At 37.1% G+C, this 18,053-nt stretch overlaps 1 protein-coding gene across 1 annotated transcript; it reads right to left on the bottom strand.

Moving 5' to 3' along the window:
- Nucleotides 1–359: 359 nt before the first annotated feature.
- On the bottom strand, nt 360–10,788 carry ARL2BP (ADP-ribosylation factor-like protein 2-binding protein). Its single transcript, XM_051217146.1, has 7 exons — nt 10,308–10,788; nt 8,968–9,019; nt 8,868–8,934; nt 7,125–7,231; nt 6,951–7,036; nt 5,023–5,119; nt 360–682 (listed from the first exon to the last, which is right to left on the bottom strand). The coding sequence occupies exons 3-7, from the start codon at nt 8,872–8,874 to the stop codon at nt 500–502; spliced, it is 480 nt and encodes a 159-aa protein (XP_051065783.1). The 5' UTR covers nt 8,875–8,934; nt 8,968–9,019; nt 10,308–10,788; the 3' UTR covers nt 360–499.
- Nucleotides 10,789–18,053: the final 7,265 nt, after the last annotated feature.

Below are 18,053 nucleotides of genomic sequence, written 5' to 3'. Positions count from 1 at the left end.
GTTACTGTTACAGGAAGCCTTTGTTATTTTCATTCTTGAAGGACGCGTTTAAACTCCCCAGACACCTTACAAGTTGAGGTTTGTAACTAAATTTTGTGTATTATTTAATAAAGAACCGCTTTTGTAGACAAATCGTTGTTTTGGAAACTTCGGTTTTGCGCATATCTCAATCGGATGACTTAGACGCTTCGATAGATCTAACATCAATGTTCATCTTGTTGTGCTAATAAGGTATGGCAACTTAGATCGATGCACATATATGCCTGGTCCTACGTTGTAGCTGACTGACTAACTAACTAATTGACCACAAAACCCTTGACTAAATATATTACTTAATAAGTTTAAAAGTAGTACATATTGAAGTTAAGAATAAATTCATGCAATATAATGAAAAATCATTCAAATAACACAAATGGAAATGAATTTATCAACAAATGCAATCAGTTTAATGAATATGATGTAATTCATTTCACAGATAGGTAAATTTTTGTTTTAAAATTTAATGATCTATTTTATTCTTTCCATTTGTATAGTTTGTTATTGAAGAACAAGAGTTTCTAATTGTACTATTAGATCCATATTGTAATGAATGATCCATTGTATCATTCATTATGATCGATAGATGATTATAATTAGGATAAGAATTAATCAATTCCAAATGAACAGTTTGTCCAGTTTTAGCCTGTTTGTTTTTTTAAAGTGAAAGAAGAAAAAAGAAAAAAGACAAGGAGTCAAATCAGAGATCAATGTTAGTAAAGAAAAAGGTATGTATGTGAGGGGGGGTCGTGGTCGTGGATGCACACTGCTGAGGAGTTCCACAATGGGACGAAACGGCCGTTCAGTGCTTCCAGGTTTTCCATGGTGATATAGCTACAATTGACTCATAATCTCCACCATTTGAATTACTATGATCTCTACAAAACCCATCTGGTATTATTATTTAGTAGTTGACTATTAGTCTAAACCGTGTTGGTGGATGTAAACTGTGAGACTATCATTTATGGATAAACTTAGAGTGATACCTTAGTAACCTTGAGAATGTTCACTTACTTACTGGTGCTAACTGAGGGTTATAGACAAATGGATCAATGAATTTCGCGCCAAAATCTAACATCTGTTATTCTAAATCTGATTGGTTTCTTTTATAAATTATAGTCTCGCCGATAGTTTTCATAATCAACTGAATAAATACTAATGTCAATACTACTAATAATGATATTAGTAGTAATGATGGTGAGACCATAATTTATGGACCACTCTCGAGCGACGATAGACTGAGATTGTCTACCTGATAACTAGGGTCAAATGACGATTATAAATTAGTGTGAGGAATTCGAATTATGAATTACAGTTGATGATTAAGGTTAAGAATTCGATTTGAGTGGTTTTCATAACGAACTAACATCAGATATAATGCCAAGATACTATTTAGCCAAATGGGTGAGTGAATTTCGCGCCAAAATCCGAGACCTGTTATCTTATACATGATTAGTTCGTCCATAAATTATAGTCTCGCCATGCAAAATACTTGATTGGGGTTTATTATTTTTATTATTTATTTTAACATATAGATATTGGTACAAGGAGGCACCAAATACATATGTGCCACACAGATCTCAACTGGTGTGTGTGAGGGCTGTGATAATGCCCGGGTGTCCAGACCGAAGCAGGTGGTTTTCTTAGAGGGCTACACCCAAAGCCTTCGACCTGAACGTCTGATCCACAAGACAGTGGAGCGACGTAAGGAGATGCAGTCCCATGGTAGCCGGTGACCAACGATTGGTTCTTATGTCATTTGTCCCCTCAGGATACTGGAGCCCATGTGCACCATTAGTTTGGAATCAGGGTTTTCTAACTTTTCTAGGTGAATCCTCCATATCTACTTACCCGGTTAAAGCGCCGGATATTCGCTTTTCGTCCTCTCAATTTCGCAAACAACACCTCCGCCACGAGAAGGCAGTGAGTATGACTCCCCTGGCACAGGCTGTATACGCATGGCCATGTGAGAGCATTTCGAGAAGGAGAGCGGACTCTCCCTACTCTCGGCTGTACCAGGGCATTTGGGGGCCATGTTACATACGCAATCAGTGGTTGAAAACATTGTTTAAGACTATTTACAACAGAACAGATGAATTCACTATTTATCTTCCATTCTATCTTGAATTCTAGTACCGCTTCTATACATAACTTTCCACTGTTTTTTTTTAAATCATAGTCCCAAGATTTATTCTTCCTTTTTATCATTGCTATTGTCAGCTACTTATATTTACATAAGTAGTATATAATGTTGGTCAAAAATAGAATGTATTTCAATAGAAGACCGAGAAGGAAAGAATAAGAACGGAAAGCAATTGATATAAAAATGAATCAACAATGAAATCTGAGACGATGGAGTGATATTTCGCAAATTAACTATTTACCATATAGTTCTCAGATTTTAGTGAGATATTCTGTAATTTCATGTTCACATACATTTGATTGTCCCCACTCGTGTTCTTATTTCACTACACTATTACATCATTTCGATCTCTTTTGTTATTTTCATTTTATTATATCAATGTAATATGACAATTTAGGCTAATGCGAATAATTTGTGTTGGGCTCTATGTTGACGATGTCTGTCTGATTGTCTGATTGTTTTCAATTATTCACTATAAAACCAGTGACCTGTTCGAACCCCTTGGATACTGTTTTTTTTTCGAAACAGGCATTTATTACCAAAGATTTTTGTGTTTAGACTTGTTTCCATTCATTAATTATGTCTTTCGAAAGAACATTATCATGATTGTCTATAAAATGTTTACAATCTATCATGAATCCGATTATTGAGAATTTCAACAAATACCACAAGTGTAGTTCATTATAATTTATCCACCCATTCAAAGATAAAGCGAGAAATGAAAGATGCACCTTCATATTGATTCGACGTGAAAATCAAGTTGCAATAGCGTACACCAATCGAATCATACTCGACGGAGAAGATTTGGAAGATGTAAAAACCTTTACATATCTGAACAGCATCATTGATGAACATAGTGGATTTGATGTAGATGTGAAAGCATGGATCAGCAAAGCAAGAACAGCATATCTACAACTGAAGAACATCTGGAACTTAAAACGTCAATCAACCAACACAAACACAAAATTTTCAATACAAATATCAAGACAGTTCTACTGTATGGGGTGTTGTTAAATAGAATGAAGGACTTCGTAGACGCCCAACTTCGAGACCGACAGGCTGAATTCTGTAAGGATCAATCGTGTACGGACCAAATCGTAAAATTATGGATCACTGTGGAACAATCAATTGAATGGAATTCACCACTCATCATCAGCTTCGTTGACCACAAAAAAGCAGTTGATAGCGTGGACAGGACAATACTATAGAGGCTTCTTCGACACTGCGGCGTGCCTCAGAAGATAGTCAATATCATACAGAATTCTTACGATGGATTAAACTGCAAAATCGTGCATGGAGGACAATCGACAGACTCGTTCGAAGTAAAGACCGGTGTCAGGCAATATTGCTTACTCTCACCCTTTTTCTTTCTCCTGGTGATCGACTGGATGATGAATACGTCAACATCTGGTGGGAAGCATGGGATACAATCAGAAGCTAAGATGCAGCTGGACGATCTAGACTTCACAGATGATCTGCCTCTTCTATTGCACATGCAACAACAAATGCAGGAGAAGACGACCAGTTTAGCAGCAGCCTCGGTAGCATTAGATTTCAACGTACGTAAGAGAGAAATAACGATTCTCCGATACAACACAACATGCATCAATCAAATCGCACTCGATGGAGAGGATTTGGATGATGTAAATTCTTTTCTTATCTGGACAGCATCACTGATGAGAACGGTGGGTCTGATGCGGATAGGAAGGCGCGAATCGGCAAAGCAAGAGCAGCATATCTACAATTGAAGATCACCTGAAACTCAAAACAACTGTCAACCAACACAAAGTCAAAATTTCCAATACAAATGTCAAAACAGTTCTACTGCGTAGGACGGAAACTTGGAGAACTACAAAAGCCATCATCCAGAAGATACAAGTGTTTATTAACAGTTGTCTATGCAAAATAATTCGGATCCGTCGGACAGACACTATCAACAACAACGTACTGTAGGAGAGAAGAAATCAGGTCGCGGCGGAGGAGGAAATCAGGAAGAAGCTCTGAAAGTGGATAGGACACACATTGAAGAAAGCACCCAGCTGCGTCACCCAGCAAGCCCTCACATGGAATCCTGAGGGCCAAAGAACACATTACACCGAGAAATAAAGACAGACATGTGAAGAATGAAAAGAGAATGGACAGAACTAGAAAGGAAGGCTCAGGACAGAGTGGTTTGAAGAATTTTGGTCAGCGGCCTATGCTCCATTGGGAGTAACAAGCGTAAGTAAGTAAGTAGGTAAATATTTCATGTAATTGGTACGATTATTATCCTTGATATCATTATTATTATACTAATATGTTATATTAGTCAGTTAAGGTCGGCAAATGATTGAATGAACCTTTAAGTAATTTATTATTCTTTCTAAACAACTTGCAGTGTGAAATGATGGTCAAAATGTTAAGCTCATTCGGACACTTAAATATGATTGTATTCTCTGAATTATACTGCTCAATTGTAAATTCTGAACAACTTCACTAGTGTTCAACATCATATAGAATTCGGCTTAATAATTATTCTTCAAGTATAAGGACATTTGTAGAGATTGTATAGTTGGAAGGTCGTGGATGCATACTACTGAATAGTTTCGTAGTAGAACGAAACGGTCATTCAATGCTTCTAAGTTTCTAATGATGCTCTAATGATGACCAATTCATGATTTAGATGATAAATATTCCATAACTATCAAAACACCAGTGATAAACATGGTTATCAGAGTGAAGTTGATTGTGTCTACCCTCCTAACAGAAAGGAATTTCATTAAGTCTCTTCTGTATTATAAAAAGAGATAGAAAGTAATACAAAGATTTATTTTCATCATTGAAATGTTGACTTTTCTTCTTACCTTCTTATAATCAATCATCATTTCTTTGAATGCAAGAAAATCAGTGAATGTATACAACATTTCAAATACTTCACCATCTAATGAACTATAGTTGGAACTGTGTAAAAAGAGAAGAAAGCACATACACAAACACACACACAAATAAGTAATGATCATAAAAATGGCTTGTACAGAAGAAAACAAAAACGAGGTCATGAATATGACATTGATCATTGAGAAGGTTTCGTTTGATTTGAATATTCATTATCATTATAGATGATCTTACAATGAACTATGAAAGTAGTGTAATCACATTGTAAATGTATCGTAATTAAAAAGTTGTGACGGAGCATTTTGAATGAGATATGCTCATGGACGTTAAGAGTAGAGGATATTTGTAGATTACTAGTATTCGATCGTAGATGTCTACGAAGTATTGCTCGTATATCCTAGGATTACTGAGTAAGTAATTCAGTTATTAGGAAACGGGTACTAAGTAAAGACAGCAAATCAATTGATGAAGTAGTGAAACTTCATCATTTGAGATGGCTGAGACATGTGTTACGTATGCTCAACCACTGACTGCCCCGATGAGCGATTTTTTGTGGTGTAGGAGAAGGTTGGAAGAAAGCCATGGGAGGCCAAACCAAAACATGGCGAAAACCCACAAAGTTACTGATAAGTGAACTGAGCTATGTCGGTAGGTGTAGACTACTTGGTCGGGGACCGCGAGACGATAGCATTCGATGGTTAGAGACTTTGAGTGACATGGCTCAAAATGGTTTGCAATGGCGCAGGTGCATCCACTCTTTATGTTCGCCCAAATTCCAATCTTCTGAATTCTTCATTTCCCTTTCTTTTTTCTCTTTCCAAATTTATTTCACTGGATTATACTCGTTGAATAACATCTTTAAACCCTAATGTTTCCGATTACTGCTTATACTCTTACCACCTCTACCAGTACGGGATTTGAATTGACAATTGTATCTCTGTGCTGATGTGGTATGGCTACTCGAACTGATGTACATACGTATGAAGTTCAACGTTGTTGCTGACCTACTGACTGACTGACTTACCGACTCAATCTCATTTTGATTCAGAATGAGTTGAGAAAAATGTCAGTAACAATCAAACAGTAGTATGAAGTAACAAACTAGTCAATCATGAATAATTCAAACATGAGTATTATGCATTAAAGCAAACTTAATTTATTCTATCACGCTGTTCACCTTTATCCTATAGGCTTGTTCAAGTCAATGTCTGTGTATCTATTTAGAAAGATAATGCAAAATTTTTAACAGATAATAGTTATCCTATTGAAATTTAGTTTTGACTAAAGATATATAAGTGTAAAGTTGATTGAGAAATTAAACTGTCGACGTAAAACTTGAAGGTTCTATGTTCGATCTCAAGCCAATAAACACTATGAAATTATAAATTATAGCGTTCAAACTATTCAACTTACAATCTGTAGGTTAAAGGATCAAACCCTAGTTTGCCTATATCATTTTGAGAAATTGAGTAGTATAGTTAGTATTCAAACAAAACAAGTAATATAGTTCAAACTTCAGTATATGAATAAGTACAAGGATATATAAAGATCACCAATTACAAACAAATCCATAGATCAGAAAGGAATTTGTGGATAATATAGTAATTTTAATAATGGAGATCATAAGTCAATTGAAGCTAGACCACCATAGAAAACCTAGAAGCATTGGACAGCCGTTTTATCCAATTGTGGAACTCCTCCTTGACAATGTGCATCCACGACCTCACCTCGCTAGATTCGAACGAGGAGGTGTAGTCGTGGATGTGCACTGCTGAAAAGTCCTACAGTAAGACGAAACGACCGTTCAGTGCTTTCAGGTTTATCATTGTGGTTTAGTTTCAATTGACTCATGATCTCAACTATTGAAATCCACATATATATAGATAGATACACTTACACTAAGCTATCTGTAAATGAACGCATTGAGAAATGAGGTATTCTTTGACATAATTGCTCTTCTAATACTCTTTCAACTGTATCAATCTATAAAATGATATTTGATCATTAATTTAGATTGAATTGATGATGAAGATGAAGTAAAAGAAGTAAACGAATAACAAATTTCATTTACATATTTTTCATGAATTTCTGTATAACAAAATTTATTCTCTTCATTTTCATCAAATTCATTGTAATTCTCATTCATAAATGTATCTTGGATACTTTGGAAGTGATCACCTATGTTTGTTTTCAAGGATCAGAATATGGAAGTAGAAAAATTTTGTAAATATATTAATATCAGATGGGTTTTGTGGATATTATAGTAATTTCAATGGTTAAGATCATGAGTCAGTTGAAGCTAAACAACCATGGGAAACGTGAAAGCACTGGACAGCCGTTTCGTCTTATTGTGGGACTCCTCAGCAGTGCGCGTCCACGACCTCGCCCCCTGCGAGATTCGAACCCAGGACCTACTTGAACAATAAATAAGTAGTATAAGTTACTTTGTATGAACTTTTGTGCAATAAACTATGGACTTGACTACTACATCCCATAAATATGAGCATTAAGATCTATTATGGAAATTTTAGCCTTAATCATTTTTATGTTCTTCAAAATAACCCCCATTATTGGATAGATACAAGACTCGTCTGTGTTTTCACTGTTGAACAAATCTCTTTGAATCCTCAAAGGTCGGGCTCTACAACTGTTTCATTGTTTAATGTTTCATTATTTTCACATGATCCCTTCTTAAACCGAGACATAAAGAAATCTCATAGTGGATAATTCAAGTAAAGTATAATCTGATGCGAAAATGAAATTGCGGATCAGGAACTATATACAATCATAGTCCACGTACTTATTGCACAGATCACGTGATTGTAGGTAGACAACAATTTTTCTCGATTAGTAGCTAAGTCATAATAAACTAATAGAGTTAGACTGGCTAAAGGTGATGCCCTAGATCATTGGTCGAGTTACAGTATAACTAAGAAAATGATGGTTTCTTAAGACTATGAAGTAACATGAAACGATTTAAAATAGGCAAAATTGGAATATACACGGTAAAATTTTATAAATGTTAGATTATCCGTTTTAGAAACAGATAATCAAGTACACGCTAAATAACGTGATCTAATGTCACCAAATTATACACAACTGTCACATATCTATCATGAAAGGCAAACTGGATACTGCTTTAATACAAACTTGTAAAGTGCTTTATAATTTCTATACGGGTTTGAATTTTCATGGTCTAAAATCACGAGCTAATCTTAGTTAGACAACAGTTAAAAACTGGGAAGCACTAGACAGCCGTTTTGACCTAGTATGGGACTCCTCGATAGTGTACATCTATGACTCGGACACAGGGGAATGAACCCAGGACTTCTGACTTCACGCCAGCATCCGACAGTGTACAAGCCCGACTTTAATCAGTATGTGACGTTGAGTGATAATCTTTTAATACCGGAATACAACAAATCTCGCATCCTCTGGTCACAACTTCCACTAGAAGTCGTGAAACTACTTCTCAAAGTTAGTCACTAGTAAGGATAGGATTAAAATTAATATAAGGAGCTAATGGATATTGTTAAGTTTTCATAGTTAGCCTTACAACTGACCTTAGTTAAATGAACATTAAGAACTAGGACGTACAGAACATCGGTCGTCCAGAGGTTAAGTGCTCACTACGAGACACGAAAGTCTTTGGTAAGGTCACCGGTAATGAGGTCGTGGGTGTGAATTACAAAAGATTCCAGTAATAAGATAAAACAGCTGTTCAGTGCTTCCTGATTTCCAATAGTAGTCTAACTAAAATCAGTTTATAGTGCAAACTTTGGAGTCTTTTATACTTAAATATAATTACTCTTACTCATCATTATCTCCTCTAAATATCCAACAACAACATCGAAATCCGACAATGGTTCTTGTGATCTATCCTAATTATGATAGCTATAAGGTGAAAAACAAACCCAACAAATGGTTCTTCAGACACATCATCATTTTCATTGTTTATTTGCGAATCTGAACAATAAACAAACAAACAGCACAAAGCTTTATAATAATAATAATAACATAAAATTTTCACTAGTAATGACTTCGTTTAAAGACGGGTTCTTAAGCATCTAGTAAAATGTTATGGTTTATGAGGTTCAGTCATATTAATAGTGAAATACTCATCAACATTACCACCGGATAATCGTTGTGTTACATTATAAAAACATTGGAATTGGAAATATTTACTTGAGATACATTACAACTGATACTTTAAGGTAGGAGTATTTCGAAATTTATTCCATCATAAACATTGGTCTGTTGAATCGTATTTTTGTATTTGTGACACAATGTTAACAATTTTTTCGTCTAATTTAACACTGCCTACTACTAACATACATCATCATTTACCAAGTGGTCAAACGCTTAAAACTACTGAGCGCTAGCATTTAATTTGCCACAACGAAATAAGAATGAATAAATTATGGGGTTTTGGGTTTTGAAAGTGCTATGAATGCCTACACCGTAATATGATAGTTGCTGTGAGCAAGTGAGAGAACCTTTATGATTTCAGGATCATTATAGTATTCACAGAAATGAACAAAACTCGTGTCTCATTATTTTGATAGATACTTGTGAGGTTGGAATTTGGATTTGGTATGACTATTGTAATATGCTATAATGGATGTCAATGCTGAATGCATCTAACATTTTCAAAAACGACATATACCTTAACCATTGCTTGAACATATGTTAGGTTTTTTGATTGCATCCAGGTTTGCCGTTCTATCGTAGGCATTTGAGTATTTTGGTAAGCCCTCAACTACATGAGCATCTTCTGAGAAACACTATCAACTTTCTTCTCGCTTGTCATTACTCACGCAGAAAGTTTTGACTTTCTGAAATATGTTCCAACTAGCTCAATAGGAAGAAGCTAATATACTGTGAGTTTTGTGTGATCTACCTAACTCTTCCGCAGGCAGGCTTCTTCACTACATTATTATTTCATAAGCTAACTGGCAGCCCAAATAAATAAAAACTGTGTTACTACTTGTCGTCAAACGTAAAACCAATACCAAGGTACTCAAGATAAGGCACTTGAAAGTTCCAATACATAAATCAGAACTTTTGTATGGCGAATGCATCTTCTTTACATCTCAAAGTGCCCAATCATTAGGGCTGATTTTATTTCACCCGTTGCTAAGTCGGTCACATACATGGTGTAAAATGGTATTTCGCAGCTAGTGAATTAGTTTGGTATACATTCGACGGTGAACCAAAGTTTGGATTTTGAAATACTAACTATATAAAAACTCACATTGATTTTGATATAGTTAGTACAGTATACTGTTCGTGCTTAGTTAAAAGTATCGCCACCATTCAAAGGATGTTGCCAGATCCCTGAAACCGTTCCGAGAACGAAAAAAGAAGCGAGTGCAAAGAAATCAACCGGTTTATATAACCTCGTACTAGCTTATAGTTGACTGAAAAAGCTGGACAAAAAAACAGTATTTCGGCGATTCCACTTGTTTTTATAACACGTTTTTATGGAGGATGTCCTGGTAGTTTTCTGCGAGTTCGCGTTTAACGTCATACAAAACATCAAAATGTCGTTTTGATGTTATTTGGTATTTTTCGGACAGTATGATATACAACCGTTTACTGACCTAAAAATGCGAACTTTATCAAAACATAGCATGCCAACGATGATAGAAGCAGATGAAAACCCACCAATTTTATGAAACTATTAATGTTAAAAACGTGTCGAACTCTTACTAACCGCCTAGCTCCATAGACGCTGAAAAATAAGTATAAGTTGCTAGATTAAAACAAATCTATAATGCAATCCAATGAATAAATTATATGCCTTGAAACTACTTATTTTGATAACATGATTCTACAAAATGAGGATTTTTGACATGAAGGCTGACAGGTTTTAGAAGAATATTTCAAATCTCCATGATTTATAATAACATTCAAGGAGTGGTCTAATTGCAGTGATCTAACATCCAACTGAAAGAAATATTTACCAGATTCCCTAAATCGCTTGACTTTGGAAGTGTGTCTGGTGTTTTTGCAGTCCCTATCAGATTCAAATGGCTACTGATATCAGCCTCTGTTTCTTACCGATAATTAATCGATAAAACCGATGTGAAGCACCAAAAAAATGCATAATCCATCTAGCTTTGTCCTGATGAAACCAGAGGTGGATGCACAACATATTTTAATGTCTCATCCTATCTAAAGTCAGGACGAGTAAGCTATTTGGCTTGATAAATTTTGTCTGCTTCTAATACGTAAAATTCTACTGCTGGTATACAAAATAAACAAATAATACAGTCTATAAAAAAAGAAAATTTAGAAATAAATAACACGCCGTATAGTAACCAGAGAATAGGGGAAATGAATCAAAACCTTATGTCATCTATGATAAACAAAAGAATTGTGGCTAGTTAACAAACAGGGGAGTTAATGTGGTGGTGGGCGTTTCATGTTAACATTGGTGGGTTCGTTTGCCTATCACATGGTCCAACCACACCAGATGTTATGCAAACGAAGACCGTTACAGTAGCTCTGTTCTAACGACTCTTGAATATTTCAGCGCACTGATGAAAGAACTGCACTTTGGTTGTCTGTTGACTGGATGCTGAAACGCTTTCCTCCGTGCTGAGATGCTGGAGAGCTGGTTCCGTGCGGTCGGTTGAAGTTCACTGCCCCATAAACAAGTGTTTAACGTTTGGTTTCCCATTCATTGTAGGTCGGCGTCTTACGGATTTTCAGATCTTTGAGTAGCACTAGAAAATTTCTCCCTCAAATCATATTGAATAAGTAGCTAACTTTAGCATCGATAAATAAAACTTTCAACAGTATCATACACATTATCTCAGTCAACAAAGTGCAGTCTTGTTTGGCCATGCACAAAAAATGGGTTTTGAATGGATGTTACATAATTAGGCTGGAAAGAGGACTTTGTTGGCTATATCAATTTACCAATCACATGAAAATTGAGTACGAAGTCAAAGCGCAGAAAAATTGCAGCTTTGTGAGAAGTTTTTTCAGAGACAAACTCTGAATAACATCTGAAAAATTTAATGGTGAAGAATAACTCAGGTCAGTGGCCTTCGTTTATTTGTTTTCATTACAATCTGATTAAGGATGTACGTGAATTTGAGATACAACTGAGGAGGTAAAGCAGTTTTTGTACCCCATACACAGGTACAGTTTGACAGTGTTCAATGTTTATTCAGTTGGCTAATAATGCATAATATCACTCAAGCAGTGAAACAACCACTGAATCAATGAATTTTTATACTACTATAATGCTGCACACATATGCAAACATCCTCATAAGACTGCTTCAAAATTAAAGTCTAGTATCCGTACTCTTCTGTCTCACTTTATCATCTGGATTTATTGAATGACTTGTATTCACCATGTATAACTTTTCTATACAGGCTTTATTGTGTACATCCTCGATGATTTTAGCCAGCTCCTGAAAAACGATTATGTGGTATTTGTATGAACTAATAATTCCCTTGTACGCGATCGCGCGCTGATTACGAATTCCAAATACAATACGTCCATTTTCGTTCATAGGTCTCTACTTGCAGTAAATTGCACCATTTCGGAATTACTAGTTAGTACATTCACATAAGGCTCGTACTGACAAACAGGAAGAATCTCACACGTTTCAAACTGAAAGCATAAACTGCTTACACATGAACGCCGCAAGTTTATCAAATAAAATGAATGAGCTACGTGAACTTAGCAATGCTAACGATGCTCATCTGATAGGAATGCCTGAAACATGGATATCTTCCCAATTTACAAAGAAGAAGCTAGCGATAGACGGGACTTATTTGTTTCGCAATGACACAAAAGTAGTAATGGGAGGTGAAGTAGCTTTATACTTGCGATTTTGCCTGGAAGCACATCAAGTGCACCACCAAGAGTTTATCAAACACGATAAATCCGTATGGTGCTCAGTAAGATTGTCTACCACCTCGTGTTGTCTAGTTGGAGCTATCTACATGAAGACCATTGCTGACATGGAGTACGAAAATCGAATGTTGAAAGGATTACCCCGCTCTAATTTCCCAAGCCCAATAATATCGTCATTTTCGAAGGATTCACTTTTCCTAAAGTTAAGTTCGCGGAACATACGTTCATTGGAGGTGAAAACACTACTGAAGCTCGCTTCTTCAACTTTAGTGAGGATCTGGGATTATTCGAAATTTTGAAGCCGGCAACTCGTTAGAGAAACAGTCAAACGCCTCCACGCTTAGACTGGGTATTTACAGACGAAGGATCTCTAGTTGACAACCTCTCGATTTTGGCCCCCCCAAAGCAGAGCGATCACGCCGTCATAGATTCTAGTTTTATCAGCAAAACTGGGTTAAGACATCCTGCCAACAACAGGTGCTGAAATTTCAAACAGTTGGATGTGTCAGCTTTACAGGACAATCCACGGCAGGTTGACCCCTAACTTGTTGTGGATGCTCACTGGGATTTCCTACTACACACGATCTTACATGCTACTAGGCTGTCTGTTCCTTAAATGGTTGCCAAAATTTACAAGCAACCGTAGTCTTCACCTTCCAAGCTTCAAATGTCACTGCTGAGCGAAATACAAACTGGTGGAAACGGCGCATACAGGCAATGCAAACAAATAAGGAACATATGCACAAGGGCAGTGAGATTAAACAGACTTCAGTACCAGATAAAGTTTATCGATAAAACGGTTTCCAAACTGCTAGGTCCTAATGGATCGACTAACAGCGACGGTGACGCCGCTTACCTTTTGATTGAACAGTACTCTTGAATATTTCAACCGACACACACTAGCCATATTATTGAAAGCTTCATCTGCAGCTCCTCAGGAATTTCCGAGATAAATCTGAGTACTAGAAACTGCGGCACCTAAAAAAGAGACACTTTTCCTAGTCTGAATATGGTTCATTCTGCTATACTGTAGGAAGCAGCTTCAGTCTTGGTAACACCGCTTAGCGTGACCTTCTCTCACTCGCTAAGCTGAGTCACACTACCGGAAATTCGGAAGATGGCTCACATCACACCAATTTTCAAAGGAGGTCAACTCAGCGAATCTTCCAGCTACCGATCGAGAGCCCATCTAAAAAATTATGGAATCCCTGATATGCGACGATCTGCACGACTACTTACCAACCGCAAAATTCTTTTCATCCAAACAGATAAGTTAATTCTTGTATAACCAACTTGCTGACCACGGAAGACTGATAGACAACCATCCTTGACCTCAAGGGGAAGGTTAATGTCATATATTTTGGATTCCCAATAGCTTTGGATAGGGCCAACCATATATGTCTTATCAATAAGCTGAAACGATTAGTTATCAAATCACCCTTAATTGATTCCCTCACTTCATATCTAAAAAATCGACATTGTAAGGTCAGGGTTAACTTCACTTTCTACCAGGCTATGGAATGTCCTAGAGGAGTCCCCCAGGGTTCGATACTAAGACCTCTTTTATTGATTTATATAAACGATCTTCGATTGACTCATAAATTCAACTGTTAAATGACTATAACATCCACAAAACCCCTTCTGATAATAATGTTATGTTTTTTAATTTTCCATTTCTCTGAGAAAAAAATATCCTAGATTAAGAACAGATATACTGTGCGTCCTGTTACAGATACATGATAAAACAATGAATCATTATTTGACATTTGAATAGACATTAAAATAAATAATATCAATTCAATAAATCTACTTGTATTTATTTTAGTATATGAGTATTTGTACTTTGATCGACAGAATTTGTATTAAAACATAGAATGAAAGATCATATTTACAGAAAGGCTTAGATAAACATGAATATTACGACTTGTATGTAATTAATACTAAAAAGACACATCTCTAATTCTTGTTATAAATGTTATATCTTGTGGCCTTATGCCTCTATCAATGTATGATGTAATGATACTGCCAATTAGAGAACAGTGATTTATCGATCGGATCGATGACGCATAAAACAAGTACGAACAGTCTAGAATCCTTATCGGTTCTTCTTCCTGACTAGTTCTGCCTGTCTGTTCAGTCCAGAACATCAATCTCAGCCTCCACGATATGAATCATTATATTTCATGCATACTGTGTGTATATACTAACCAAACAGCCCACATCACATCATAAAATAGAAAATAACAGGTACAAGATCTAGCCAAAAAGTAGCTGTGAATGTGAAAGACTGTCATTAATAGACTGGGTAGAACTCAAGAACGGCAAATTTCATAGTACTAGTCTATGGGTCAAAATGAAGCTCATAATAAGATAAATATTACTATTCATAGTTTATTTGCTTAACAGTTACACAATACGTATATATAGCATAGTATTAATCCATAAATGGATCCTAACATTTATCATTCATAATTCTCATCAGGATATAACAATATGGAACTGTATTCATAAAGAGTATTCAGTCAAAAGTAGAAAAGTATTAGGATGAAGTAAATTAATTGACTCAATAATTAAGTTATATTTGTCAGTTAAACAGTTAATCTTAACATTTCATATATTGATTAATTAATGTAGATCCCTGTTACGTCTGTAGCGGTAAATAAATCCCCAAAATAAATAGCACTAAGTTTTCGACATTGGATGCTGACCATATGTTTTAGTGGACTCATCTAGCTGAAGGCGCTCGGTCAGGCATCTGCACCAGATCACGTGTGGTAACGCCGTGCTCAACATCAACCGCAATCGCTAGCCAGATTAGATCAGAGAATTCCGATATATTGGTCATCGCCAAATATACTCTTCCGATCTCCTCGACTCTGTCTTTTGATTTCTCTTGGTGGGAACGAAATATATTAGGTGTTACTGGTAGAAGCGTTGTCAAACACTGAATACCTGTGACATCATCATTGGTGAGACCGACGTGATCTGGTACACCTAATTGTAACTGTGAGTCTGTTCCTTTTTGGGATTTTTTATATATCATTGCCTTATTTTTTATTTTTTTTGAACATTGTGATTTTTTTTCGTGTTTTTTCTTGGATATATATATTTTTTCCCCTCGTTCATTATCGTACTTCATACTTCATCATGACTGAACAGACACCTAAAGTACTCAAGCTTAAGACTTTGTCCCCGCCTTCGTTTCAACTGATGCCTTTCTGGCCCGACAACATCGAAGCCTGGTTTTGCTACGCAGAAGCCGACTTCCACGAGCACGGCGTGATCGACACACGTGCACAATTCCTCGCAGTAGTCAAGGCACTACCGCGCGAATTCAACAGGTACGTAACACCTAGTATGTTTACTAGTGATGTTTCCGATCCTTACGAAATCTTAAAACGCTCGATTCTTAAACGAGAAGATCTAACCGATCGACAAAGGTTAGATCAACTCTTCAATAACATCGACCTGCAACACGGTTCTGCGACGGACATGTTGCAACGGATGAGAGAGGTTATAGGCCTAAGAACTTTCGACGAAGGTCTATTCAAACAACTCTTCTTGTCAAAACTTCCCCAACAGGTGCAAGCAGTTCTGGTCTCGTTCCAGAACAACGGCTTAGACGAGCTAGCTGCATCTGCCGACCGCATTCTAGAAATTACGAAACCTACTACCGAGGTATTTTCAGTCAAAGAAAAGCCTCACACGACTCAGAATGATATAACCGACTTATGTCACACACTCACGCGTTATCTTAGTCTTCGTACCGACCGTAAGAGATCGCGCACACCACGTAGAAGCATTTCTCGTAAGCGATCTGTCCCTAGACCACGAGAGACAGATAACCCCGACTGGTGCTGGTATCATAACCAGTATGGAAAGCTTTCCAGAAATTGCAGAAAACCCTGCAATTTTCCCAACACGAAACCGACTGATTCGAAAAACAATTCGGGAAACTTCCAGGCCGGCACGCGTTAACGGCAACCGTAGCCGGCGAACATAGCCGTCTGTTATACGTCACAGATGTGACAACGAGAGTTCGTTACCTCGTCGACACTGGCGCAGAAGTTAGCGTTCTCCCAGCAAATCCTAACGACCGACCTCACGAATCGACCCTAAACTTACAGGCGGCAAACGGAAAACCGATCGCTACGTATGGCAAAAGGTACGTTTACCTTAACGTGGGTTTACGCAAACCCATTCACTGGATTTTCGTTGTTGCAGATGTTTCTATGCCAATCATTGGTATGGACCTTCTACAACACCACAATCTGATCATCGATACGCGCAAACGGAGGCTAGTAGACGGGAACACTAATTTGTCCGTTTGCGTAACTTCTTTTACTGGTTGTAGAGTATCCCCAGTCACAGTTAAACATATGATAGACCCACTCTATCAACCACTACTCGATAAGTACCCTGGGATACAACAAACGCAACCGAGATTACCGTGTGTAACCAGCAATGTTACACATCACATCACGACTACAGGACCACCTGTATTCTCTAAAGCACGACGACTAGCTCCTGAAAAGCTAAGGTTAGCGAAAAACGAATTCGATCACATGATGGACTTAGGAATCATACGACCGTCAAGTAGCCCATATGCATCTCCGTTGCACATGGTCCCTAAAAAGGACAGCAACGATTGGCGTCCAACTGGTGACTATCGGCGATTGAACGCGAAAACCATTCCCGATCGTTACCCGTTGCCTCACATTCACGATTTGACGGCTACCTTGAAAGGTACAACTGTCTTTTCGAAAATCGACTTGGTTAAAGCGTATAACCAAATCCCTATGGCTACTGACGACATACCGAAAACAGCTATCATAACTCCTTTCGGACTCTATGAATTTTTGCGAATGCCTTTCGGTCTAAGGAATGCTGCTCAAACATTCCAAAGATTCATAGACGACGTTTTTCGAGGTCTCAACTTCGTACACGCGTATGTTGACGACTGTCTAATCGCAAGTCCGGACAAAGAAACACATCTCAAGCATCTGGATCTTGTTTTCGAACGACTTCAAAAACATGGCATTACTGTAAACGTTCAGAAATGCCAATTCGGAACCGACTCGTTAGACTTTCTGGGACACACTATCGATGCTCAAGGCATTCG

Source organism: Schistosoma haematobium, chromosome 6, assembly GCF_000699445.3.
Source record: "Schistosoma haematobium chromosome 6, whole genome shotgun sequence".
Taxonomy (NCBI): Eukaryota; Metazoa; Platyhelminthes; class Trematoda; order Strigeidida; family Schistosomatidae; genus Schistosoma; species Schistosoma haematobium.
Note: the sequence above shows the minus strand (reverse complement) of the source record. Positions and strands in the feature narration are given on the sequence as shown.

Coding starts and splice junctions, on each gene's coding strand:
- ARL2BP (XM_051217146.1), bottom strand. Junction 7,037..7,124: donor CAGAAATTCATGAAAAATAT/GTAAATGAAATT, acceptor ATCATTTTATAG/ATTGATACAGTTGAAAGAGT. Junction 5,120..6,950: donor TCATTTACAGATAGCTTAGT/GTAAGTGTATCT, acceptor CTTTTTACACAG/TTCCAACTATAGTTCATTAG.